General features: G+C 50.1%; 10 protein-coding genes across 10 annotated transcripts; 3 read left to right on the top strand and 7 right to left on the bottom strand.

The window, feature by feature from the left end:
* The first annotated feature begins 975 nt into the window (after nucleotides 1-975).
* ASPGLDRAFT_41894 (uncharacterized protein) lies at nucleotides 976-1,375 on the top strand. Its single transcript, XM_022545506.1, has one exon. The coding sequence runs from the start codon at nucleotides 989-991 to the stop codon at nucleotides 1,247-1,249; it is 261 nt and encodes an 86-aa protein (XP_022405010.1). The 5' UTR covers nucleotides 976-988; the 3' UTR covers nucleotides 1,250-1,375.
* Nucleotides 1,376-1,889: 514 nt separating this feature from the next.
* canA (putative cullin binding protein CanA) lies at nucleotides 1,890-5,112 on the bottom strand (the record flags this gene model as incomplete). The annotated part of the gene is made up of 3 exons (XM_022544061.1): nucleotides 1,890-2,306; nucleotides 2,364-2,702; nucleotides 2,755-5,112. 3 exons carry the CDS (start codon nucleotides 5,110-5,112, stop codon nucleotides 1,890-1,892), a joined length of 3,114 nt encoding a protein of 1,037 aa, XP_022405009.1.
* Nucleotides 5,113-5,352: 240 nt separating this feature from the next.
* Nucleotides 5,353-5,925, bottom strand: ASPGLDRAFT_31492 (ribonuclease P Rpr2/Rpp21/SNM1 subunit; the record flags this gene model as incomplete). The annotated part of the gene is made up of 1 exon (XM_022544060.1): nucleotides 5,353-5,925. One exon carries the CDS (start codon nucleotides 5,923-5,925, stop codon nucleotides 5,353-5,355), a length of 573 nt encoding a protein of 190 aa, XP_022405008.1.
* A 448-nt stretch (nucleotides 5,926-6,373) lies between these two features.
* On the top strand, nucleotides 6,374-8,869 carry ASPGLDRAFT_63248 (RNA lariat debranching enzyme; the record flags this gene model as incomplete). The annotated part of the gene is made up of 3 exons (XM_022548632.1): nucleotides 6,374-6,427; nucleotides 6,489-6,590; nucleotides 6,653-8,869. 3 exons carry the CDS (start codon nucleotides 6,374-6,376, stop codon nucleotides 8,867-8,869), a joined length of 2,373 nt encoding a protein of 790 aa, XP_022405007.1.
* Nucleotide 8,870: 1 nt separating this feature from the next.
* ASPGLDRAFT_41890 (RTP1/Tango6 family protein) lies at nucleotides 8,871-12,788 on the bottom strand. Its single transcript, XM_022545505.1, has 3 exons — nucleotides 12,697-12,788; nucleotides 12,075-12,645; nucleotides 8,871-12,023 (listed from the first exon to the last, which is right to left on the bottom strand). The coding sequence occupies exons 1-3, from the start codon at nucleotides 12,767-12,769 to the stop codon at nucleotides 9,245-9,247; spliced, it is 3,423 nt and encodes a 1,140-aa protein (XP_022405006.1). The 5' UTR covers nucleotides 12,770-12,788; the 3' UTR covers nucleotides 8,871-9,244.
* Nucleotides 12,789-15,584: 2,796 nt separating this feature from the next.
* zpr1 (zinc finger-containing protein ZPR1) lies at nucleotides 15,585-17,044 on the top strand (the record flags this gene model as incomplete). Its single annotated transcript, XM_022543139.1, has 2 exons — nucleotides 15,585-15,713; nucleotides 15,773-17,044. 2 exons carry the CDS (start codon nucleotides 15,585-15,587, stop codon nucleotides 17,042-17,044), a joined length of 1,401 nt encoding a protein of 466 aa, XP_022405005.1.
* Nucleotides 17,045-20,942: 3,898 nt separating this feature from the next.
* Nucleotides 20,943-21,686, bottom strand: cyp5 (putative peptidyl-prolyl cis-trans isomerase; the record flags this gene model as incomplete). The annotated part of the gene is made up of 3 exons (XM_022544059.1): nucleotides 20,943-21,506; nucleotides 21,558-21,623; nucleotides 21,675-21,686. 3 exons carry the CDS (start codon nucleotides 21,684-21,686, stop codon nucleotides 20,943-20,945), a joined length of 642 nt encoding a protein of 213 aa, XP_022405004.1.
* Nucleotides 21,687-22,018: 332 nt separating this feature from the next.
* ASPGLDRAFT_71408 (uncharacterized protein) lies at nucleotides 22,019-23,132 on the bottom strand (the record flags this gene model as incomplete). The annotated part of the gene is made up of 5 exons (XM_022549552.1): nucleotides 22,019-22,136; nucleotides 22,185-22,336; nucleotides 22,381-22,610; nucleotides 22,658-22,870; nucleotides 23,021-23,132. The coding sequence occupies 5 exons, from the start codon at nucleotides 23,130-23,132 to the stop codon at nucleotides 22,019-22,021; spliced, it is 825 nt and encodes a 274-aa protein (XP_022405003.1).
* An 18-nt stretch (nucleotides 23,133-23,150) lies between these two features.
* Nucleotides 23,151-24,203, bottom strand: ASPGLDRAFT_54402 (uncharacterized protein). The gene is made up of 2 exons (XM_022548075.1): nucleotides 24,021-24,203; nucleotides 23,151-23,956 (listed from the first exon to the last, which is right to left on the bottom strand). Exons 1-2 carry the CDS (start codon nucleotides 24,063-24,065, stop codon nucleotides 23,384-23,386), a joined length of 618 nt encoding a protein of 205 aa, XP_022405002.1. The 5' UTR covers nucleotides 24,066-24,203; the 3' UTR covers nucleotides 23,151-23,383.
* Nucleotides 24,204-24,633: 430 nt separating this feature from the next.
* On the bottom strand, nucleotides 24,634-25,452 carry ASPGLDRAFT_41882 (uncharacterized protein). Its single transcript, XM_022545504.1, has one exon. The coding sequence runs from the start codon at nucleotides 25,207-25,209 to the stop codon at nucleotides 25,039-25,041; it is 171 nt and encodes a 56-aa protein (XP_022405001.1). The 5' UTR covers nucleotides 25,210-25,452; the 3' UTR covers nucleotides 24,634-25,038.
* Nucleotides 25,453-25,967: the final 515 nt, after the last annotated feature.

Below are 25,967 nucleotides of genomic sequence, written 5' to 3'. Positions count from 1 at the left end.
GCAAAATCCACTCCAAGCCACTCCATTCGGATTATCCGCGCCGCTGCGGATCCTGCGTGTATAATCCGCAGCCGCTTCGGATTCTGGCCCATTGGATCCGAATCCGCGCCATTGCGGATTCGGCGCGGATTGGCGCGGATTTTGCGGCTTCGCTGTGCCACTCTACTCAGAAGTCACCACAGACCTCCAATCTCTTGCAGACCATGAACCCATCCTAACAACCATCACATGGTGCATGAATAACCAACCCTGGGATACTCCGCCTTTCCGCTGGTCTACCCACAACGACAAGTCATTCCAGGAGACAATACAAGGGGAGAGAAGGCAGGTGGACAGAGTAGCCTCTACTCTTCCCCCTTGCCCCTCTCCCTCCCAACTAGATGAGCTCGCACTTAGCATCACCCAGGCGATCTCCACCTCTCTGGAGGCCTCGACCAAATGAGTATATCCCCGGCCCTGCAGCCACAAATGGTGGAACCAGCATTGTTCCAGAGTAGTCAAGACACTCTGCAGGGTCACACAAGGCCCAACATCCACATCAGAGGACATCAGGGAAGCTAAACAGGTCCTCCACCGTGTTGTCCAGTACAGCAAACGCCACTTCTGGCATTCAAAAGTTGATGAATTTGAAGAACCCAAGGATGTTTTCAATGCGGTAAAGTGGAACAGAACTGAAGGAATTTTACCTATCTCCCCTTTAAAAGAAGGAGACCGGCTCCATTCCTCTACAGATGACAAAGCAAACTACTTGGTCTGGGCACTTTTGCAAAAGGCCTCATGCTCAGAGGATGTGGAGGTCAATCTGGAGCCTATCAATGATCCCAAACTGCCTTTCCATGCCATCACAGAGAAAGAGATCTACACTGCAGTTGCCAAACCCAAGAACAGCACCCCAGGAAATGACGGTGTGACCACCTCTATCCTTAGGAAGGCATGGCCGTTCTTGGGACCAGCCATTTCACTCCTATACCGAAGCTGCCTGACCTCCATGATGACATGGGATGTCAAAGGCGCATTTGACGCAGTCCTATCTGGCAGGCTGATACAACACCTCAGGGACCAAGGGTGGCCCTCCACAGTGCTACACTGGGTGGCAAGCTTTACCCAAGGCCGAACAGCAACCATAAGGCTGGATGGGTCCGGCCACCAGTCAGTGACAGACATCCTCTGCACAAAGGCAGGTTCCAATACCTACGCAAAGTGGCTGGGAAAATCGCATTTCTATACAGACATCTGCCGACGCCATTAGGCCATAAAGTCTCAACAAACCATCCAGGCATACCTCTGGTCTCCCTCCCTTTCTCTTCCCTTTATTCTCCCCCCTTTCTTGTATCTCTTTATTCTTCCTTGTCCGCGTTCTTGCTTTTCCATTCCATACCAATTTGTCTGATTTGCTGGTTGACAGCTATGAAAACCCAAGCAGCCCCCCGCGCGGGGGGCTACCTGTATTTAGATGATAGATGGTAGTTTAGCTAGGTGACAGGCAGTTCCGATCTGTCCGTCGTATGTCCCGCACCGGGACCAGGGCTTGTCCGCTTCCGAGGTTCCCAATCCAAGGATGCGTGGAAAGACCCGAACCTCGACGTAAAATAGATACACACACACACACACACACTACTACTAGCACTTGTATGCCCAAGTACCCGCAGCAAAGCAGTGGCGTCCAAGAGAAATTCCGGTGCGTATAGGTACACATATATATTGCGAAGGATACGACCAGATCCCATACTACTGTTCAAGTTGGAAAATTGGTATTACCCGAAAACCCATTTTTCGTTATGTTTAATAAGCTAGACTAAGCTACGATGTAAGGTAGTCATGTAGTGATATCGTGAAACATTATCATGGAAGACGCCTGGAAGAGACATTCGCTTTTACACTCCCCGAAACTAGACCTCCAATTCCAAGCTTTTGAACTGCGTGGTAAACGTCTTCCGAACCCACTCCATATAGGTCTTCCACTTGTGGCTCTCACCCGTGATCTCAGCGTTCGGGAACGCCTTGCTGATATCCCGCGTGATCTTGAGGACACCCATGGATGCTTCTTGAGCTTTTTCGATCTCCTGCTTGACAGCGTTGTCCTTGGGCTTGAAAGAGAGGACGGCAGTGTAGCGCTCCGATAGCGGGTCGAGATAGCGTTGTGTCTCCTCTGGTGCGAGAGGGATAAGCTTAGAGGTCATCAGGTTGCAGATGGTGCGGATGTCTTGTTCGTCTTCGATTCCAACGAGAATGCGGTCGTAGAATTCCGAGACGTGGGCGCGGGAGAAGGCGGTGTCGAGAGAGGCATAGAGGGTTTCATAGGCGCTCTGTTCACAGTTAGCTGTCTATCCAGAGGACTTAATTATTCTGAGGATTGTACTGACCTTCCGCAGCTCAAGACCGTCGTCAACCTTATGCTTGAATGGGCCCATCTGGACCTGGCGGATGAGTTCCGGCTTGACATGAGTGTCACCAAAGACAGCCGGGAGCAGTTCGTTAAGATGAGGAAGAATAATGTTTATCTTGTTGTGAATTGCAGAGTTGAGGGTCGTCAGGGCCAGACGGTGGTTGCCCAGATCACGGTCGCTGAGCATGTTGACCAACAGCGGCACGATCAACGGTCTCAAAACGTCACTGTAGGTATCGCTCGAGTCCGACAGAGTGTAGCGGAAAGCGGAAATGACAACTCCACGGATCGTCGGGTCCTTATTAGAGAGATATTCCTGGATTACGGTTAGTGACTGGACTCCTGCAGAGAGGTGACGAATAACATACCTGGAAATGAGGGATGTAGGCGACCGGATCGATCAATGCCAGTCGCCCGACACATTCCGCCCCAATAGCACGGTTGTCCTCTTCCTCCGAGACAACAAGAAGTGCCTGCCACAGCTTCATTGCCGAAGGAGCAACGTCGGGACGCACGATTTCAGGGTGGAGAAGCAACTCTTTCACGGAGTGAAGTAGCAAATAGCTTTGTTGGCTGGACTTGGACAATCCACCCATGACGATGGGCAGATAGGCCTTGACGTTGCCTGCTGCTGCATTACCAAGAGCAGTAGCAGCAGCCAAACGAACTTTGTCTGACTTGGAATTGAAATGAGTGATGAACAAGTCGGGAGTCAACGAGCACTTGGCGCCCATGCGAAGTCCGATTTCTCCGAGAATGGCGAGAGCAAGACACTTGCGTTGCGCATCCTGGGAGGTTTGCAGTTCTGTCAGGAAATCCTCCATCTTGACACCCAATTTTGAGCCACCGTGCACCAAAAGGGTGCCAATCGCCCTGCCGACAACGGACGTGTCACCGTTAATCCCAACATCCCGCAAAAGCTTTTTCATGAGCTCTGCGCCAGCACCTTCCTCGCCAATAACCTTGACCAGAAGCAGCAATGCCCTAAGGACAGTACCAACAAGCGAATGGACGACAATCGAACAGACGGCCGAGACCAGACCGTCATCGACCAAGAGCTTAGCATTTCCTGGAACGAGTTTCGCCAGGATGATAAGAGAGGGGGTGAGGAGATGGAAGTCCTCGGTGCTGATGAGTGGCAAAAGACACCCCTCCAATTCCTTCATGGTCTTCTGGTCCAAGTGAGCCCTGGTCTTGGAATTCATAGCCAGACTGCGGAGTGCCTCCAAGCTAGCGCCCCGGAGAGAGCGGTCTGATTTGCGTAGTTGCGCACTGAGTTCCAGTGCTACTTCATTTACCCACGACGCAGAGACATCCGTCTCACGGCTGCACAAGACCGCGACATCATCAACAGCGCGAACGGCGGAAAGCCGGGTGGTCTCATTCCTGAGACGATCCACCAGAATAGAGAGACCATGAGATCGTCTATCAGAAGCGAGGAAAGTGGATCCTCTTTCTCCAGCGGTTCGTGCTAGGAGAACACCAAAGACGTGGATAGCACGCTGACGGACTTCAAGGTCGGCACTCGTGTTAGTTATACGGGCAAGCACTACGTCGTACAGCTTCTCCAACTGAGGTGCAACGTTTTGAGCGTTTGCTGAAATACGAGGTGGTGTAAGAGCCTTCACGATATGTTCGACAGCTCCAAGAGCTTCGCTGCTGACCTTATAGTTTCGCTCATCAACCGCTCCAATCACACCAGGAATCAGTGCAAGGAGGAAAGACAAAAGAGAATCTGAAGTATGCGTCTCAGCAATCGCAGCAATGAGACCGAGGGTTTCGATATGGAGTGTTCCTGCGCTGACTGCAGTGCCGGACGGTGCTGCTGAACTTCCAGAGAGGGAAGATGTCTTGAGCGCATCCACAATAGGCCCTTCAATCTGCTGGAGATGTTCTGCCAACCCGCCATAACGGACGAGCGCCAGGCTTTTCAATAGAATCACGATTGCTTGCTTCAGGGGCACCGAGGCTTGCTTCCACATCTTCACGACATTCTGCACAATTGTCGGAACCGACCGTGCCAGATCGGCCTGTGGACCGGACTCTGGAGTTGATGGATTGATGACTGGCGAATCGACAGCTGACGGGGTGCCAATGTTCGGGTCAAATCCAATACCGCTGGCATCGCTGTCCTGGCGTCTTCTCTTCCGAGAGTTCTTGGAACCGCCGGCTGAATCGAACCCACTCGACGTGACGATGACAGCCCCTTCGCTGGTCTTTCGAATAAGTGCTGTCATAGTGGAGATGACTTCTAGCTTGACGCTCTCTTCTCTTTCTTTATTGAAGCGAGCAATGAGAGCAGGCCCAATCTGCTGGTATAAGGATGCATCGTCCAGTGCCTTTCCTCTACCGTACGTCGAGATGACGCTGTAGAGGAGTTTAGCAGCACATCGCCGGACTTTCCAGCTCATATCATCCACATCGCTATATCCTCCCTCTTCCTCGAAATCCTCAAACTCGTCATCGTCTTCGAGATCAAGCTCTGCGTCGGAGCCATCGTCCCGGGTACCGCCCATCTCTTCGTCCTCTTCATTGTCTGCCACGTTGGGATCGTACTTGAGAAATCTAAGGGCGGAGGTGATGGTATTCGAGAGGTATGGCTGCATCTGTTGACTGCAGGAGCTGATCAGAGCTTCCAGCGTCACTAGTGTTGTCTCGCGGAGCTCGTCTGCTTGGGGATCGTGCTCGTCATCTTGGGAGTAGACCGACATTGCGTCGTTGGACATTTCGACAGTTGATGCCCGAGCTCTGGTAGAGACAGTCGAAGTGAATAGACGAAAAACACAGGGCCGTAGTAGCAAACAACGAGCTGGCTGGAAAGAAGCTCTGGCGCTTCCGTCACTTGAATAAGGCCCCGCGCTAGTCCAAAATGGGAAATCAGACACCGGAACACAACGGCCGATTTTCCGGTCTTGGCATCAAACAGAAAAGAAAGTATTAAAAGTAGGATTGGATGGACCAATTGATCACTGCAGGAAATCAAACAGATCGAGGGACGAAGACGCCGATTGAGACTGTTGCTTAGAGGCCAGAAATGCCTGTAGTCCTCCCTGTTTCCGTGCTTTGGCTCGTTTCTTGCTGCTGGCGTTCTCCGCTGTCTTGCTGGTTGGCTCAGAAGCAGACTGTTCGGAGACCGTCTTGTCTCTTGAAGGTGCTGTAGTCGAGATGGATGCTTCTACTGTCGTAGTCGTAGGTTTAGGTGGCACCTTGGAACGAACATGTTCTTTTCGAACCGGCTTAACTGTCCGTCGATGACAGCGGAGGCACTTGTAGATTGTAGCCCCGTCCGTAGAGACTCCAGTACGCTTTGATTTCTTTTTCTTGATCTGGATAGTTTTGCTCGTCTCGGGGCTCCTGATGGTACCACAAGCACCACAGCAGTATTCCTGGTGGCGCTGATTCAATGACTTGAAATCGTTGTGCAGAATGTGGTTATGGCCAGCCAACAGATGAGCCGCGGTCGAAGGGCTCGAACTGCTCAGAGAAGAGGCTGAATCTTTGAGATGATTCAGCTGAGATGTGTATTCACTGACAGGCATTGTGTATTGTTTGTTTGTTTTTATAGAGAAAAGATATAAAAATAGTAGTGCTTTTCAATCGCGTAGTTTTTGTGTAGGAGAAGTGAAGGAAAAGCGGCCCAGACAGTCAGCGGATTCCCCCAATTCCTCTTTCTCTCTCTACCCTCTCTTCTTCTTCTCTTTCCATCTCCCACAATCCTCTACTTTTCCTTTTCCTTTTCCTTTTCTCTCTTTTTCTTTTATCTTATTTTATTTCCTCTTCCTGTCTCTTGGGCCCATCGACGAACCATCTCTCGTTATATGGTTTCTTTGCCTTGTTTGAGCTCCGCGCGGCCTTACTTCGTTCTCCAGCTCTTACCAGTCGGTCTTTGGGCCCTACGCTGGTTTTTCCATCCTTCCTCGAGTCTTCAAAAGCACGCTTGCGAAGCCAGGACGTTCTCGTTCTGAGAATTTCAAAGAACTTCGCAAAATGGAGGTGCCCGACTCGAATTCTCCCTCTGTCAGGGTGGCTTTTGAAGGATGCGTGAGTGATTATTTGATGCTGTTAATTCTGTTCCTTTCTACAATACTGACTGAGTCTTTAGGGACACGGCTGTCTGCATGAGATCTATGCCTCTGTCGGACGATCTGCTACTCTTAAGGGATGGGATGATGTCGATTTGGTCGTAATTGGAGGTGACTTTCAGGCAAGTCTTTCGCTCTTTTCCCTCTGTCACTCAGTTCTTTCATGTCTAACTCTTGAATGCAGGCTGTACGCAATTCCAATGACTTGGCCTGTATGGCTGTTCCAATCAAATACCGAGAAATTGGAGACTTCCACGAGTACTACAGCGGAAAGCGAACCGCTCCATACCTGACCATCTTCATAGGTGGCAATCATGAAGCGAGTAACCATCTATCAGAGCTCTACTATGGTGGCTGGGTGGCTCCCAACATCTATTACATGGGTGCTGCCAACGTCCTTCGCTTTGGTCCTCTACGTATTGCTGGCCTCTCAGGCATTTTCAAAGGCTACGACTACAGAAAGCCTCACTTTGAGAGACTTCCTTACAGCGACGAGGAGAAACGCAGCATATTCCATGTGCGTGAGCTGGATGTCCGCAAGCTTCTGCAGATCCGTACGCAGACTGATCTTGGTCTGTCCCACGACTGGCCCAGAGGCATCGAGTATTCTGGTGATTATGAGAGGCTTTTTCGCATAAAGAAAGACTTCCGCCACGATTCAGAGCGAGGTTACCTGGGTAGCCCGGCGGCAAAGAACGTTCTCGACCGTCTGCGTCCCGCCCATTGGTTTTCTGCACATTACCACATCAAGTTTACAGGTTCCATTCAGCATGGCCAGTACGCTATTCCCTTTGGGCACAAGGTGCAATTAACATCTCAACGTGACCCTCTTCCGCCTCAGAAGCTCCCTTACATGTTTGGCATGGACGGCGCCTCAGTTTCCCGAGGCTTGAATGATTTCATCGAAGGAGGTTCACCTGAGCCAGAAGGGAGACAGCCTGAACCCGAAGAAAAGCAGCCTGAACCCGAAGGAAAGCATGAACCCGAAGAAGGAAAGCACGAACCAGAGGGAAACCAGTCATCTTCAGCTCATACTGGTAATGAGGTTACGAACACCGAGGCTACTACGCTTAGTTCCGAAACGTCCACCTTGAATCCTGAAGCGACGGCCTTCAATCCCAGTTCAGACGAAAAGCCATCCGATGTAGTGGCTCAGCAGACTCCAGAGCACGGCAGTCTGGCGGCAATCTCTACTCGGGGCTCAGGCAAGAATCAGAATGACACATCCCAACAGGGTCTCGGCGACACCACGAACCGGATTTCAGCGTGGAAGAATTTCCACAATGTAGCGGCCACCCAGGAAGCCGAGGAGAACTCTCGTTTCTTGTTGGAACAGAACAAAACCCAAGAAGCAGTTCGCAACATACAACACAATCTGATATGGCGCCAGGTTGACATCGATCACGACGGGACAAGACGGAGGCTAGGTATGGAGGGATCTGAGTCTGGAGATGGCCCTGAGAACAAAAAGCAGAAAATCAGCCATGATGCCAATACCGTGAAGAACGCAGACGAGATTGACCTGGATCTCAGTGATTCTGACCAGGAGGATCAAGCAAAGATTGCACCCAGTGTTGAGACCAAGAAACCTGCGCAGATCTCGGAGAACACTGGGAAATCCGGAGTGGTGTCTCAAGACATCCGAAACCAACTTCCTGCCAGCTTCGCTCGTTCTGCGCAGATCTCGGAGAACACTGGAAAACCCGGAGTGGTATCTCAAGACATCCGAAACCAACTTCCTGCCAGCTTTGCTCGTCCTGTGCCTGCTTCACAACCTGCTCAGGACATTCCCTTCAACGAGCCTTTACCAGAAGGTATAACAAACACGACCACTCAGTTCCTCGCTCTAGACAAGTGCACGCCTCGCCGCGAGTTCCTTCAACTTCTGGAGCTCCCACCAATTTCTGAACAGGATGGCGTGCAATCCCGGCGTCCTTACCGCTTGCAGTATGACAAAGAGTGGCTAGCGATTCTTCGTGTTTTTTCGAACGACCTTCAGTTGGGCGATCCCAATGCTAGCCCCTCTCCCGACAAAGGAGACGCCGTGTACAAGCCCCAAATCATCGAGGAGGAGAAATGGATAGAAGAGAATGTGGTTAAGCCCGGCAAACTAGATGTTCCGGAGAATTTCACCATCATCGCTCCAGTTTATGACCCATCGGTCCCTATCACGACTCAGCAAATGCCGCTAGATTATAATAACCCTCAAACGGCCCAGTTTTGCGAACTCATTGGAATTGAGAATAAATTCCATGTTAGCGAAGAAGATCGTCAGGCGCGTGCCGCAGCCGGTCCACGGCCGGATCATTCCAGCAGAGGCGGTGGTGGATCTATGCGACGCGGGTTTGGCCACGGCCGTGGACATGGAGGTGGTCGCGGCCGCGGAAACCGTCGGTACTGATGCGATAAAGCGTTTGCGACGCGTCTCCAGCTGTTCACCTTGTTTACCATTTCATCGGATATGTTGTTCCGTATGAGCTCTTCAAGTCGATTCATGCAGGCAAACCGGATGCGTGGATTTGCGGAGATACTCTACTTTACGAAGGTCGTGACGGATAGTTGTTTGATCATGGCGGTGTATCTATATCTTTCTCAGTGTTCAATTCTGGGTTGCCATAGGATTGCGGTTATGGGATGGGATGTTCTTTACTTTTAATCACATATGCACTAAATCTAGCATGACTAATAATATGACAAAAATAGGTGCAAGATACACTTGCATACTCAATCCACTCGTAACGAGTAGTTCTGATCCAACGTAGACCATAAAAGCGTCCTACTCAATCTCCTCGATTCTTGGCCGCACACTCCTACCAGCCAAAGGATCAACACTCAACCCAGCAATCCTGTCACCCAACTCAAATCTCGGCTCATTTTCCTCCTCATCTCGGCCCCGTGCCCCAATACCCCACAGCAAAGACTTATCCGTCCAAGCCTCAAGACTCTCAATCAGAACCCGAATGTGGCCCCGAACAATACTATCCGTCTCATGGCCCTCCATAAAATGCAACGTCCGGAGCATACGTGGCAGATTCCTGATAGAGCCCCTACCAGGATAATTAGTACCCTGGGAAAGATCCTCCGAGAGCGAGAAGCCAAAGTCAAGTCCCGTGCTTCCGCGTGTTTCGCGTGCTGTGTCGAGGGCCTTGAGGATATCAAGTAGAAGAACCACGCTTGCACGACGGAGGATCGCGGATTCGGCATCTGGCTCTAACGTAAGAGTCGCGAGAGCGAGATCCACAGCTGACGATGCAATTGCTGAACCCAAGCCTGCGAGATTTGTCTGCACGGCGGATGCGAGGATGGATAAAGCTGAAGCGCGGACGCGGAGGTCGTCTGGTTCTTCATCTGACTTGGAACCTTCAGCCCAGGCGGAGATGATATTTGCAGCGTGAGCGTTTTGTTCGGGTGTTTCGGTGTCTTCATCTTCATCCTCGTGCTCTTGGAGATGTTTTCCTAATTCTTCCGTGATCGAGGCAGAAGTGATGTTCCAACCAGGTGGCATGGCATTTTCCTTCTCCTTTCGACGAGCTTCACGTTCTTGCTGTCGTTTTTCCCTCTCGAGTTGTTCTCTGCGCGCCTTTTGCGCTTGCGGTTTGTGGCCTCGTCGTCCTGCAACGGATATCATGGCTTCACCTAGTATCTTGGCCGTCTCGCCTGTAAGTGCTTCTCCGAGATTCTGCACGGTACGAAGTAGCGATTCACCGATTTTCAGCCGTTGGTCGAGAGTCGCGGTCTCAGAGTTGTCCGTGTATCGATTGACGAGTGTTTTGACGACGGTACGCGGGTGTCGCGAAGCGAGGGTTCCGATTAGCTTTATCGCGTTTAGGTAGATGAAGTCTTCGTTGGCTGCTGTTTCGGATTCATTTGTTATGATTGATAGGAGGAGGGTCAGGGTGGATGGGATATCGAGGACTGGGGAGGATTTCTTGATCAGGTTAGATAGAAGTGAGAAGCCTTCTGCTTGGACTGGTGGGAGGTCGGAGGTGAGGTTTGTTAGAGCTTGACGGTGGGTGTCGAGGTCGGACACATTTGGCGATGTTTGTTTTGCTCCGATGTGTTCTGGGGATGTTAGGTGGATCTCGAGTAGCATGGAGGATGTCGTTGCTGGTTTTGTGAGCGATGATGGTAGGTGTGGGACTAGTAGGTCTAGTTGTGTTTTGATGCTTTCCAGAACTGGTCGGGTTTCGTTTGAGACTGCGAATTCTGGGGAAGCGAGGACGGTAGAAAGTAGACTGAATGCTGTGGATAAGGACTCAGTCGAGTCATTTTCGGTTGAAGATTCTGGTTTTTCTTCATCGTCTTTGTTGACAATGCTGGCCAGCGATGCAAGAGACGCATTCTTCGTTTTTGTCCGTGTAGACGCTAGACCGGATTCGCCATCGATGATATGTTTAATAAGCTCGAGGACGCGAAGAGGACGACGGGAGAGGGTATCCTTGAAGTTATCCAGCAGCTTTTCTGCCAATTTCGCGCTGATTAGCTTCTGAAGGATGGCTTCTGATTCATCTTTCTCAGAAGGGAGCTGCAATTGATCCAGTGGACGCTGTGCAGATGAGTCCTTGACAAGCCAATTCTCACTCACGCACAGAAAAATATCCCCTGTTCGCTCTTCGCTACTTGGATCGGATCCTAGTAACCTAACAAACATCTCGATGCGGGATTGCAGCGAGTCCACGAGTTTGATGACGTTGAATTGATCCTTGTGAGAAGGATCGCGCTTTTTCAATGATACCTGGCCTTTGGCATCCACTCCGTATGTCCACGTAGGGCCTCCGTTCCATAGGAAATGGTCAACGAGTTTCTTTAGCGGTTGCACTCCTACAGACACACCGAAATATGTCTGCAGCAAGGCCATGACACTTCCATGGAGAGTGGTTTGTTGCTGTTCTTTGGCGAAAGAGGCTAATCCCCAGAGCGGGACAAGTATAGGATACACGAGTCTCTTCACAAGTCCTGGGTTTGGATGTTGGAGTGTCAGGGTCTTCAGCCTGTCGATAGCAAGATGCAGCGTGAACCCATCAGTGAGTTCCTTTCCTGAAGAAGCATTACTTGCATCGCCAGAAGTGGTCAACCATCGTCTAGCAGAAGCATCGCGTTCTGCGGTGAGAGCTTTAAAGATCGGTTCCACGAATATCATGTGTCCTATCTTCCCGGGTGCCCCGTACGCCCGTTTTCCCAAAATCCCACTGCCCACGACATATGATGCGGTCTTTTTCAGATCCGGGTCATCTCCATCAAGCAACGACAAAAGCTGAGGCGCAATCGCAGAAAGGTAAGCCACCGGGTCCATGTCTTGCGGTACAGAAGATAGTAGCCGTGAGACGTGCATAATAGCCTGCACGGTGAAATGCGGTCCGTTGGATGCTTGATCCTGCGCTTCACGACCCAGCGAAGGCGCGAATTGGGACGTGACAAAAAGGATAGTTTGCAGGACTCCCTCATGACGCAGAGGGAGGCGGGATATATAGCCGGAGATTTGGGCCTTGAACCACGGAGTAGTTTCAGACTGGAGGAAGGCTGATAACGTTGACAAGAGGACGGAGCTCGGGGTACTGTAATTTCTCAGCATGTGCAATAATTTAAGATCTACGATCAGAACATACTCTTCAATGACCCGGGAAGCAGCATTCTGGTAATGATCCCTCCTCTCGGCAGATATACTCTTCGAATTGAAGGCTAAATCTAACGACCCGCTGATGATGTCGCTTAGAATCCGGCCACGCACAACAGGCTGTATGCTAGGCCTTGTATCCAGAATAATGCCAGACAACGTCAGCAGGATACGATCTAACAGCAGTTCATCATGAGGTTTGCCACTTGAAGGCGCGTCAGACTGTTTGGCAATAACCCCAGCGGGCAGAACAGAGATCACTCTCTGCTGCAAAGGTATTCCCACTCCGGTTGATAGTGAAGGGTAAATACCCTCTAGAGAGACGAGATCCAGTAGCGCATGGAGAATCCGGCGTCGCTTTGCATCTTCCAGGGCAACATCTTCTGTATCGGGGCTGACTTGTGATTGTTCTTCCTCTGCTGTGAAGGCCGCATGGATGCGTGAAAGAAAGTCTAATGCCTTTCCGATAACAGTGGCCCTCACAGAATCATCTGAAGCTGGTTCCAGTAGATTGCTGTTGAGTATATCCAGAAGAGAGGTTCCACGGGATTTCTGAATTTCCTCTTATGTTAGTTAGCTCTAGTTCAAATTTATGATATTGAAATCCTGCATGCCTCTTTGAAGAACCGGATTCAAAAACCCGCTGGCGGCGGCGAACGCCTGTTTAGTCCGTATAAGATCTCCCATTATTAAAGACAGGTCGAATATACTCCAAAGACAGTCGTCTATCGAGCAAATATCGGGCGTTGAGGCGATATGCATCACGTGATATATACCATGCATAAGTTTTGGCATTTCCAGCCACCGCCTTTAAATTTGCACTAACCAAATCAGACCTTTGGCCAATCACGTGCCAGCGCGTCGCGTCGTATCAACTCCTGTCCTTCAGCGATTTCTCTCCTTCTCATCACCAACAACTGCGATATCGATCCCTCTCAAACGGCGTTGCGAGTGACAAGACGAGCTATCATTTCGAATCGTCGGTCATTACGGTTTCTGTTTTTTTTTTTTTTTATGCCTTATCGAACCCAATTTCTACGATGACGTACGGTTGTGTTTCCCCGTTCATTCCTTCCATCGCTTGGTCGCAACTCTCTGCTTGCAGCTGCAGGCGCACTTGTACAGAACCTGCCCCCCACATAGCTTTCCAATTCTCATCCTACGCTTTTCCAAGCCCTTCAAAAGTACTCGTGTCTCTACGATGCCATCTGGTACCGTGCGATAAGAGCTGCCTAGGAGGTGGTTGAGAATTGGGAACCTAACCCTAATACGCTGGATCGCGTCGCTGCTTCGGCGGCAGTTTCACGGTTTGCGCATGCCGGATACTCTGACTAGTTGAATCGTTCTGGCTAGGAGCGAGGAGACGAAAAGGTATCTGATGTCCAGAGCCTCAGGGCATTGAAAGACGGTTTACTATGCGTTCTAAGTTCCCAGAAGGGGCACGCGTCGGTTTACTAATGCTGGACGGAGCATGCTGGTCGCAATGGGATGTCCGTTCTATGCCTGAGTTAGGAACTCCTGGAGACAGAGCAGGTGGAACATGCCGGGCACCTCTTGTTTTGGAGGTTGTCTTTGGGAGCTTTTTGCGACAGTGCAGTGATTGGTTACGACTGCAGTTTTTCATTTGTGACAACGGTTCATTCTGCGTTTTGCAAACACTGTTCACCATGAATGCAACAATTCTGTCTTGACAGTTGCCCACAAACGGCCAGGAAGTCAGGACGTCGAAGATCCACTCGTCGGAATCAACTGGTTCTTTGACAGTGCCCAGGCGCTGCTCAGAAAGCTTCGTTGTCGCGAGGTCTTTTGTACTTCTGAACCGAATGGTCCTTTGATCGGTTATTACTCCCTGAGTGATGCCGTCAAAGAATTTTGGCTTGTTGCCGTATTCCGGATGGTGTTCAATTTGTGAAACCAGAAATGTCTCGTGTCATGCGGCTACTATCCCTATTTCAACTATTGGCTGTCAGCTGTCCCGTGCATGTTCCCAACCTCGAGATATCTGGGTATCTTGTACCTGTTCTCCACCTCCTGGGTCCGGCTCTTGTGGCTAGGCGACCTCGAATCGCGGCATCAGCCATAGATTCGTGCTTCGAGAGGAGATCCCGATCGACCGTGTTAACCATCTCTTTGCAATGTAGGTTGCAAATAGATTGATGGGCGGCGATAAAATGACTGAACTTGTGTTTCGTCACCTCCCTCCGGGGAGAAGGAAGCGGTTTTTGTGGATGTTCTTTGTCCGCTTCTCAAAACGCCCTCCAAGCCACTCCGGTGATGAGGAGAGGAAACAAAAACTTGTCCCTGGGGGTACTGTACTACACACGAGATGTTTGTTCCTAGCGGTCTTGGAATGGCACGGACAGTGTGATCTGCGCGTCTAATAGTCTTTGGGAGTTGGGGTGTATCGAGCAAAATCGACTGGGCATTTTTTGGAGTGACTCCGGGCCGTCTTCCCTCCTCTGCAACGGACATGAGAGGACGATTGACAACGCAGGTTGTGTCCATCGAGCTACTGCGGTCTGGTCGTTCAGTTTCTGTTTCAGCAACATATGGGCTTTTGTCCGTTTTTATACGTTCGTCAAGTTCTTATGGCTACAAGTTTCTCCGTTGAAGCAAAACAAGTTCCTTTTCTCTCGCTCGCAAGGTTCGATCTTGTCTAATTTGGCTGGCACCTTGTTTGGGAGCATTCAGTGGCGAACGGTACTACGCGGGACCTCTCTCGAGTGAGGATCAAAGTCTAGGCTTGTCTGCGTTGCCGCTTGGTCATTGAGTCACTTTTGGACTTTTCAGTGCCGTCCTTGGCGAGTTGAGCAACGGGCGAAGAAAGCGCTTCGATATACGAGGATTTGGATGCTGATTGACGGACTCTGTGGGCTGTTGGATAATAGTTCTGAGGCACTGAAACTGAACGTTTCCAGACGCAGTTACTGCTCATGGACTGCCGCTTCTTCTTCGGAGGAAGCGGCCTCTTTTTTTTTATAAGTCTCCCCTTCCCGGTTGCTTTGACATGGCTAACTACCGTCAGTTATCGGCGCATTTGCGATTATGCGGGGGCAAGTAGGCATGTTGATGCGTTGATATGGGGATTCATAGTCGTATCAGAACAATCTCAGCTAAATACAATGAAGTCCTGCAATAATTTCCCATGATGAATATAGCCCTACCCCAAATTTCGCCGTCTGACTAATCCCCCCTGCCCCGCCACTGGCGATAAGTGGAAGCCCAAGGAACATTCCCGCGATTTTTTCTTTCTTCCGGCTTTTGTATCTTTTGTGACAGTCTAAGGAAGTATATAATCCTGTCGCATTACTCTCTTCTCTTGGAGATTCCTCTTGTCTTTCAATCTTGAGTTTGCTGTTGCTAGTATCTTGGTCGCGAGTAATTTGACTCTTATCGCCCGCCACCCCGCTTTTTTTTTTTTTTTTTTTTTTTCCTCCTTCGCATCGCCGAAGTCAGTCACATACGCTACACTTACCAGACAGACACAGACACAGACTTCATCATGTCCGGAGACGCTCAGACGAACGATGCCGCGCAGTCGGCCTTCCAGAAGCCCGGTGACTTGGTGGACAGAAACGAGGATACTGGTGTTATGCAGCTGGAGAGTCTTTGCATGAACTGCCATGAAAATGTATGCTTCCATGGGTTTCATAAATGTCTTTCGCATTGAGATAATAACAAATGGCACAGGGAATGACCAAGCTCCTTCTCCTTCGTGTTCCCTTTTTCCGCGACATCATCCTCGAATCCTTCGAATGCGAGCACTGCAACTTCCGCAACAACTCCGTCAAGTCGGCCGGTCAGATCCAGGAGCAAGGATCGATGTACACATTGAACGTGGAGGGCGACGAGGATCTCCGGCGTCAGGTCATCCGCAGCGACACCTCGACCTTCAAGCTCGAGTCGCTTGGTATCGAGATGCCCAAGGGCGACAGCCAGATGACAACGGTGGAGGGTGTGATCGCACGGATCCACGACAACCTCGCCAGCGAGCAGCCGCTGCGCAAGGCCCAGGCCCCCGAATTGCACGACGCGCTCGCTCCGCTCATTGAAAAGCTCGAGAAGATGATGAACCGCGAGGAATTCCCGTTCGTTATCTCCCTCGACGACCCGACTGGTAACTCGTGGATCGCGCCGAACCCGCTCGACAAGGGCGCCAAGTACAGGCGTCGCGACTACCCCCGTACCCACGAGCAGAATGAAGAACTCGGTATCGCCGGCGACGCGGAGGCCGTTGCTGCTGAGACCGCGGAGATCGACGCTAACGACTCCGAAATCGTTGACGGCAAGGTCTACAGTCTTCCCTCCGAGTGCCCTGGCTGCTCGAAGTCTTGCTTCGTCAACATGAAAAAGGTCAACATTCCCTTCTTCAAGGAAGTCTACCTGTGGGGTACCGTCTGCGAGCACTGCGGATACCGTACCAGCGACGTCAAGACCGGTGGTGAAGTCCCCGAGAAGGGCAAGAAGATCACCCTCCGCGTCGAGAACGAAGTCGATCTCTCCCGCGACATCCTCAAATCCGACACCTGCGCCCTGCACTCCGACGAACTTGAAGTCACCGTCGAACCCGGTACCCTGGGCGGCCGCTTCACCACCGTCGAGGGTCTGCTTACCGAAATTCGCGACCAGCTGAAGGGCCAGATTTACGATGTCGACGACACCACTCAGACCGGAGGTGACAGTATGGAGTCATCTGACAAGGACAAGTGGGCGCGCTTCTTCTCCCGCCTTGACTCTGCCATCGAGGGCAAGATGCCTTTCGTCATTACCCTCCAGGACCCCTTGGCCAACAGCTACGTCCAGGACCTGTGTGCGCCGGCCGCGGACCCCCAGCTTACCCTCGTGGAGTACACGCGGACAGACGAGGAGGAGGACGACCTTGGTCTGAAAGACATGAAAACTGAGGGTTACGAGGAGGATGCTGAGAAGAAGGACGAGGGTAATGGCGAGCAGAAGTCGTGATCTGATACCCTTGTTTTCTTTGAGTTATTTGCTATGATTTGTCTTTATGATGTGCATGATCTTCTTAATGTCTCTCTTTCCTTGATATCTTTCCTAACGCATACGTTGATTGCATGATGATGGCGTGTCCCAGGCCCTGCATAGGGTCTAGTTCTTTCGAAATGGGGTCGTTTTATATACCAGCTGGGGTTTGGTTCTGTTTATTTGGTTCATAAAAGTTCGACAAGAAATGGCATTGTGGTCTTCACAGTTGAATGATAGTGCTATGATGCTTGCACTTTGCCGACGAAATTATATACAGTAATGAAAGCACACGTCTTCAGCGTTCTGTGGATGTTGTCAAGTCTCCGGAATATACTAGATCCAATCTTCATCTGAGCATCTATCACTGTAATTTGGCCTCATTCCATTCGTTGCAAATCATTTGGAATGTCTTTCATGTAGATCTCCATCCGTCCATATCGTCGTAGGCTCTAATAGACACAGAAAGCTAGTGTTGCCTAGCACTTAGCACATCGTCATATCTTCTTTCCTTTCCACTAACCAAGTATCCTGTTTCCGCTTAAATAAATGATGAACAACCCCCCCGCACCCCAAAACATCTTATTCCGGCACTGTTCCAGCTGCCGAAGAGTCCCACGAGAACTTCAACATACCAAGCAAGAGACGTCAAGAATTGCTACATAATCTTAGCAAAGCGCTTGGTGCTAACAAGGTCCCAGCTCCATTCTGGGCATGCCTCCAGGTGTGTGACCTGAGTCAGCTTGAAGTTATAGTCAACAACGCCCACCATGCCCCTTTTTTCATCACTTCTTTTGCAAAATATTGCAGTCCTCAGATCCCATTATTGTGGCTACAAGAAGATCAAGAAACTGATGGAGACTCTGTCTCATCATCCTCCATCTCAACAGACAGCGGATCATCTACGCAAGACCCATGTCCTGCTGAGGAAGCCGATGAACGTGATGGCAGTCACTGTGTTTTCAAAAGACTAGCACCAACTCACGTTGCATATATTTATCCCAATTACCTCATAGGACAAGGCCAACATACTATGAAATTCTGGGATCTGCTGTCAATCTTTTGGTCCACTGAAAAGTTACAGCATTGGAAGGGGTTGCTTTTTCAGGACCCGGTTAATCCCATCAAAGCCATACATGCATGTTACAATCGTCTGTGTATGTCTCCTGAGATATACTAGATGTGGAGGATGGGTGCATTTGCTATTCGGCCACTGGAATACAATGCTACCATGACTGAACTTGAGGTGGAGTGGTATTGGCAACCGAAGCAAGAGCACGATGTCTTATGATTCTGTGTCTTTGGTTATGCTTCCATTGTCTTCTATGGGTCTTGATTCAACAAAGAACAGCTTTAATATCCTAATGGATCTGATAATAAAGCCTGGTCCAGGAATTTATCATGAGGTGAGAACTAGGGACAAATTGTAATCAAGACAAAGGATGTAGTTAGAACATCTGCCCCTCCCCAACAAGGAGCTTCTTGAGTTGCAGTTTCATTTACAGAGAATAGCATATATGGCTGGTCTTGGTCGGTATTATAGCTTGGATTTGCATATGCTTGATGGCAAGCCGGCAATGACTTGAGTTGCTTGACTTCTGTATCTCAGCAAGCAATGGGTATGACGAAAACAACTCGGTTATTATGTTTTCGAGGAGTCTATTTATTTGGTATACAAAAGTTTCAACAGAGAATTACATTGTGGTCCTCATGTTATCTGATCCCTAAGGAGTACCGGCGCTGGCACCTCTGTCCGGCCAACCTTAAGAATTTGCATGCAGCAATGGTATTTAGCGTTCTGGATCGTAAACAATTGTTGTTGATATATCCCGGAATGTCCAAGACAAATTTCTTATTCTTGGATTTGTCGGTTGTTCCTCCAGGCTTGGAATGATGTCAATTTCCGAAGACATCTTTAACGTATGTTGCGAGAAGAACGTCGTCGTACGGGACGTTCCTGGTTCTTTTAACAGGCAAGATATGGGAACCTAGTCCGTGCATCACCGCAAAAATGCGTCCTCCACGAGCTCAACATAGGGTACCAGATCCAATCTTCATTGGGTTGTTACCTGCACCCGTGTTGGGTGGCAACTCTCTCCCAAACTTGATCTGCCATAATGAGTTTCGTTCTCCTGTGCCGGGTTCTAAATCCTAGGCCCTGCTTGTTGTAAATCATCTCATACGTTGCTCTGAAATGTCAGGTTCTCGAGTGAGTACCGTCCGCACATGACTCGTGGAGCGAACAATACATCAACCTTCCTTCTAAATACCATGTAAGCTATTTGCTTGTCGACATCCATCCTTTACAGCACCACTGCCTGTTTCCAGTAGGCGGTGTCACGGAATGTCGCACGGGAATTCAACTGCTCGTTCACTGGCCTCAGTTTGTCGTTGAGCTGCCTTGCTTGGTCTTCCAAATATGAGGTATTGCAACCGGGCTGCTTTAACGAACTGAACGGCTTTTTGCTAGCCATGGTCAGCGCTGGATGGGATCAGCGCGCGAGTGACCGTGTAGTAGATCACAGCATTGTAGCCGGGGATTGAAGGACGCTACACGTTATCCTGCCGGCCGTTTTCCGGAAGTGGTGGCTTTCTCGGTCTCATCCAAACTGTGTACCGGGAAATTCTCTCACATAGATCTTCCTTTCGGCCTCTACACGCTGAAGATGTCTCGGATGTGGGCACATTGAGCCCCGAGCGCATCCCTAGAGAAACGCTGCCGGGGTCAGATGTTCGCTCGCTCGTGTGCGAAGTATAGTCGCCTGGCGAGTGATTCGTGGTCTTTCCCAGTGAATTCGTTCCATAGGTGTTTAGCTGTAAACACGTGGGCCGGGGCAAAATGAAATCTGACTCCTTTCTCTTCCCGGGTATCCGAGTTTCTAACTTGCGATGTCTGAAACTCGATAGGCGTGGGTGTAGTCGTTTGCTTGTGTGTTCCGTCTTGGTCCATATGTCGCTCTGTGTTCAATTCATCCGTCAAAAGTCACCAAGACAGCCACAGACATGAGAACCTCCGTTTGGGCCATAGGATCAAGGGAAACATCCTCTGCCACTTCAAAAACCTCGACCGGGACAAGTACAATCTGATATCGTTCCCGCACAGGTTCAATGGTCCTTTTCCTGATTCGTTCTTTCCAAATTCCAATAAAAACCGTTCTCAATCCGCTCCGAAGTGCGTGCGTGCGTCGCCTCGCTAGGGAGTCCGTTCCGGTCTCTAGTCCGGCTAGGAGGCAAGGTGAGGACAGTATAGACGGATCGAGGTCTTCTAGTTTAAACCAATAAAAAATATATGAATAGAACCAGCCCTAACGACCAATTTGGTAATGGAAGCAAGAACTGGATGCATAGTGCTGTGTTTGTGCAGGGTCAGAGATGGACGGCGGTCGAGACGGGGGAAGGTGTCTTGAGGTACTGACCGTTTAGGCAGCTACGGCACCTGCCTATTCAGTGCAATACCAAGCGCAAACTGCTATGCATTTGTGCAGTCTCTGTCATACAGGTAAAGTGATACAGTCACAATAGTACTCTCAATTGGACATGTTTAGCAAGGATGGTATAGCAAGCATATACATACATCTGTCTATTTACATGGTGAAGCAGGCTCGTTTCAAAGGCATGTAGCCGTGGCCTGGATGGCTTTTGTCGAGCCACCGTCTGTGGACCATCCGTAACTCGGACCTTGACAAGGGCGTGACGAAGGAATCCCATCAATAGGAGGGTATTTTCAACCGCCACAGCGCTAAAAGTGGCCGTAGGCCATTGCGGTTTGGATTCGCTTTCTCTGTTTTCGAACCCGCGGTCAACCCGCCCTGCCATCATGCCATATTATATCCCGATGATTTCGCGCTCATCAATGTAGACCCGTCTCCAAAGCAGCTCACCCAGCGAATGGATTCGCATGAATCGTCACCGTGTTAATCCGCAAAGCATCATGCTCCTCCTCCTGTCCATCCTTCGGCTGCACAACCCTCCCCTTCTTATCAATCTTCACATTAGCACCCTCCAACCTCGCCAACACATCCCCGCCCTCATCCTGCGCCGTCAAATTCAACACCTTCCCAAACACCGTACTCGCCCCGTCCAAATGCGGCGCGGCCGCAAGTGTGACAAAGAACTGGCTCCCGTTAATCGTCGTCCCAGTCGCACCTTGGAACCCCGGCGCTGTCCGGTCCTTCACGGGCCGAGATGCCATAGATAGCATCCCGCGGGTATGGTGTCGGAGGGCGGGGAGGCTGATCTCCTGGTTCAGCGCAGAGGGGTGGAAAATCGAGGTGCCGGACTTGGGGACTTCGAAGGGGAGGACGGGTTTTGCAGAGGTTTCAGGGGAGGAGTGCGCTGCGTCGCCGAGGGAGATGTCGCCGCCTTGGATCATGAAGCCGGGGATTAAGCGGTGGAAGGGGGTGTTGTTGTATGCGCCAGTCGCGCAGAGGGCGAGGAAGTTCTGGTTGGTTTGTTAGTATTTGAAGCCCTTAATTTGGTCAAGTATACGTACTTGTGCGGTTTCAGGGACGGCTTCGCAGAAGAGCTCGACCTTGAGGTCGCCGTGGGTGGTATGGAGCTGTTACCGTCAGCGTTTGTGCCGTGCGGAATAAATCCAGTCGCGACTCACTGTAACAGACATTGTTGCGCCGTATATTTATTCTGAAGAGCTGCAAGTATCAGGATGGAACGAAGCTATGAAATCAATCCTAGTCTCCAAGTTGTCGGACGCGGCAGAATTTCAACACGTCCAAGGGCGGTGAGATGGTATGTCCCTACCACCTTCCATATACGGAAACGCCCGACTAGGGTTCGGTCTAACGAAACTAAGCATACGGTTGGCCTCCTATTTTGTAATCAAGGTTTGATGATCACCTTCCGGAAACTTCTACACAGACAGATTTCAGATAGAAATGTAAGATACTCGAGAGTATTTACGTTAATTTAAGCATCCCAGCTGAGAACAGCACGGTATCACATCTTTCCATCCCTCAATCTATTGGCAGCTTCCGTAACACCCTCCAGAGTCATGGGATACTTTTCAACAATGCTGTAGATCCGGTGGCGCGCAGCAAAGTCAAGCATTTTGTTCCTGTATCTCGTTAGCTCTCTTCCCAAAAGATCTAGCGAAAGCACATACTGAGGGTAACGACTGTAAATACAGCTGCCCACAATGCTATTCCCGAACATAGCCGTAGGCATGTACGGAGCAGTCAAGTCTCCACCATCAACAGACAAGGGGAGAATAGTAGCATTACGTGCCAACACAGGATAGAACAGGTCCAGATTAAACTTGGCCAAAGTCGTGATCAGGAGACGGTCGACTGGTTTGGCACGTTGAGTTGAGCATAGTTCGATATTCCTTTCGTCGCGTAGAATTCGCTAGCACCGAGCTTCAAGGCCTCTTCACGCTTGTCCTCGGTAGACGAGAAGACAACGACATCGCAGCCCATTTTCGCTGCGAATTGAATGGCAAGATGGCCGAGACCGCCAATTCCAATGATACCGACACGTTCATAGGCCTTGCAGTGCTCGATTAGTGGCACCCAGACGGTACCGCCGCCGCCTTGTATAGGTTAGTCCTTTGTCCATTTGCGATTGAGGTCGACTTACACATCAAAGGAGCAGCGTCGAGAGAGGAAATAGCATCGGGGATCTTGAATAGCCATTGCTCCTTACGGACATCGTGGCTGCAGACAGAGCCATTGATCTTAAAGTCATGGAATCCGTAGTACTTGGCATTGAAGCAATATGCGTCCTTTCCGGTGGTGCACATGTCGCAGTTTCCACATGTCGAGCTGGCAGGGCCCCAGCCGACACGGTCACCTGGGTGCAGGCCGTTCCGACTTTCTCGACAACTCCGATGCCTGGATAGAGTTAAGTTAATCGATTTCGCTCCGTTCTGCATAGCGTATGCTCACCTTCATGACCAAGCACCAATGGCTGCGTGAGCATGTGGATATCACTTCCACAGACCACTATGGGTGATCTTCACCTGGACTTCATCAGGCTGAATATCAAGGAGCTCAGAGGTCTTCTGGATAACCTCTCCGGAAGGTGAGCCACGGAATTGGATAGCTTGGACCATTGTGCAACTGATATCTTGCGACGGATAGTTTCAAACTTGACCTGATGGACTATGGTCCTCAAGGTAGCAGCATGGCCATTATATAGTCTGTTTCCCTCAATTGTAAGTACATCCGTCTGCCTCTTGTTACCCTCCTGATTCCTTATCGTGTGGGTATCCTTTAATTCCGCAAACCCCGTGTCATCGCGATGACCGATGATGGTCCAAGCGAAACTTTGTATACAAAATACAATTATATCAGCACCGTGAAGCTAACTTACACCGTGTATAACAGGGTCCGTAATCTCCCCCTTAATAATCTTCCTCGGAATATCCACATGAAAGACCCCATCCGAATCCAGATACTCCGGCCGCGTATACAAAGTCATCATATCAAGATCTCCCTCATCAACACTATTAAACAACTGAAACGAGTCCTTAAACTGCACGCGCCACTTCCACCAGATCTCATCATCTGTAACATCAGTCTGGCCCGGTATGCAGAATTCCTGCTCAGCGTCTTCGAGCATCTGTGCCCAGATTTCTCTCTCCATGCAGTACTGCATTATCACGGTCGAGTCATGGGATGACCGCTCATCGAGCTTAGCAATCCAATATTGTGTAATACCGCCTCTGTTTTCTGTGCGCTTGAGGTCTTTCACCTTGTGGTGGGTGTAGAGACGGAGTTCGGTATCGGTGGCATCTTTGAATCCGGTGGTGAAGGGTTGAACTGGCGGCTCAGTGCCCCAATTATCAAAATGGTCTTGATCCAGTGTGCGAACTAGGCTAAAGACGTTCCCGAATCCGCTGTCTCGGGAGAATTCGGTCATGAGTTGGTTGATTGTCTTGAGTTGCGATCAGCGATTCCGGGTTGTCATCATATTCTAGTCTCGGAAGGTATTTCCATACTGTTTCTGGTACATCTTCGGTGCAGAATAGAAAGATAGTAGTCATGACTCGATAAGCAAGACCAAGGTAGAGAAGAGACAGGTGTATTGAATCAGTGGTAATCCGCGATCGAGGCGGTGCTCCGCGGGGTCATGTGATAAACACTTCTGTTTTCTTCCTGTAGTATGAATCTGTACCATTGAAAGTATACAGTTTAAATGATCAAAATTCTGGCATAAACTGAATTACGGCGGGGAATGCGCTAGTGTGACTTATCTTGAACACTACTTGTTTTACCTGTCAGCCCTAAGTCCTATCTCCGAACTGCTTACCCCCAGTGGGATACCAGTATACAGAGTACGTAGTACAAATTCGGATACTACAAAACCGGAAACAGAGCCGGGATGAACTTCTGGCGTCGTTCATGACTGTCGATCAGAAACAACAGGCAACATCCATTTACCAGCTATATATTTCGTTGCCCTCACCCTGCCACAAGACTATTTATCTTAACTGGGAGTTCTCACCATCATGCTGAGTTGACATCCGGAGACCCAAGACTATCTTCGTCGCCGTCGCCAATATTAGGGAGGAAAATCTGCCTTGCTGTAGCATCATGGCGTTCGGTCGACTGGAATGAAGACAGGGGAGCGGCGGAATGAGAGGCTGACAACGGTTCGTGGTCAACATACGTTGCATATTATCAGCTCTTATCGTGGGCTCAATCCTCGTCGTCTTCAATGATCTTTAGGTTATCATCCGTACCTGCTGCGCTCATGACTGCCAATATCTGGAGATGAAATCGAAGACCAAGGAGTTCGATGCTGGGAAGAGGGTGGGTTTCCGGCTTCTCGGTGCTGATTATGAACCGATCCCCCGTTTTCACTCACTTGTGTCCGCCAGGGGAATTGAACCAGATCCCGTAAGGCGTGCGTTGCATGTCGACTGTAAAGTCGAGCCAGCCGATGAGGTCGGGGTCTTCGTGATGGGGCCCGACTTTCTTAGAACACACACGTGCTTCGCTCGCTGGGTCGTAATATCAATCGCACTCCGTTTCCTGGACCGTCTTTTTCTTCGCGGTATCGTCGTCATACGAATCCTTCTTCAGTTTCTGGGGCCAAAGCAATGAAAGCTCCTCGCATATGTATTTGGCCACCGTCCATACGAAGTCCGACGCTGCTTCTGCCTTCTTGATGAGCCCCTCAAGCATGTCCAAGTCACAGACCTGACCTGGAGAGAAGCCCAGAAGGGCACTGGGATCTCCTCCGTTATTATAGCCACGCCCAAGTGATAATATCTTGACACGGCTTGGATGGTTTACAGAAGATTTCTTTGGACAGATATGCTGGGTCAAGTGTCTTCGTGTGTGCTCTGGATACTGGAACGTCGTCGTCCATGGCGGAAAAGTCGGGCGATCGATGTACTTTCGTTTCTGCTGGGTGTCCCGTCAGCAAATCTGTCAAGTAAGTTGGGCTGCAAGCTAGAGATACTGGTTCACGCTGTTGTTGCTTTGCTTACGATTGTCTCAAAGAAGAAACAGAGGATGTCGATGGTGGGAGAAAATAATTCACCAGGCTCCCAGGCAACAGGTACCATGATCTGAGTGATGAGAAAATAGCGCTACCTCAAGCAGCTCTGAGTGTTTACTGCACTATATCTCCTTCCTACCGTCGATAGGAGTCGGTGATAAAACTGGTGCATTCACAATAATATATCTTCTTTGACTCCATGACAGATCAAACCGTCCCACAAAGTACATAAAGTGTACAACCATTCACTCTCGATAGAGTCCACACCTAAAGGGGTTAGTTAGGTGGTAAAGCATCTGAGGTACTTCTTCGCTTCCTCTGATCCGAGAGTTTTGGCGCCGCAGCTTATTGAGTTGATTTCGGCGGGACGGGCGAGGCCTAGTTTTATTTCGACGGCGGCGATTCGGATTGATGAGGTGCCAGGTATTATGAGCGGTTT

The sequence above is a fragment of the Aspergillus glaucus genome (genome assembly GCF_001890805.1).
Source record: "Aspergillus glaucus CBS 516.65 unplaced genomic scaffold ASPGLscaffold_2, whole genome shotgun sequence".
NCBI lineage: Eukaryota > Fungi > Ascomycota > Eurotiomycetes > Eurotiales > Aspergillaceae > Aspergillus > Aspergillus glaucus.
This window is presented reverse-complemented; position numbering and strand designations above follow the sequence as displayed.

Excerpts from the sequence above, each read along its gene's own strand:
- ASPGLDRAFT_41882 (XM_022545504.1), bottom strand. The coding sequence starts at position 25,209 with ATGCTTGAGGGGCTCATCAAGAAGGCAGAAGCAGCGTCGGACTTCGTA.
- ASPGLDRAFT_54402 (XM_022548075.1), bottom strand. The coding sequence starts at position 24,065 with ATGACTACTATCTTTCTATTCTGCACCGAAGATGTACCAGAAACA. Across the intron at positions 23,957-24,020 it reads CCGAAGATGTACCAGAAACA|ACAATCAACCAACTCATGAC; the intron begins GTATGGAAATAC and ends TCGCAACTCAAG.
- ASPGLDRAFT_41894 (XM_022545506.1), top strand. The coding sequence starts at position 989 with ATGATGACATGGGATGTCAAAGGCGCATTTGACGCAGTCCTATCTGGC.
- ASPGLDRAFT_41890 (XM_022545505.1), bottom strand. The coding sequence starts at position 12,769 with ATGGGAGATCTTATACGGACTAAACAGGCGTTCGCCGCCGCCAGCGGG. Across the intron at positions 12,646-12,696 it reads GAATCCGGTTCTTCAAAGAG|AGGAAATTCAGAAATCCCGT; the intron begins GCATGCAGGATT and ends AACTAACATAAG. Across the intron at positions 12,024-12,074 it reads GCTTCCCGGGTCATTGAAGA|TACCCCGAGCTCCGTCCTCT; the intron begins GTATGTTCTGAT and ends GAGAAATTACAG.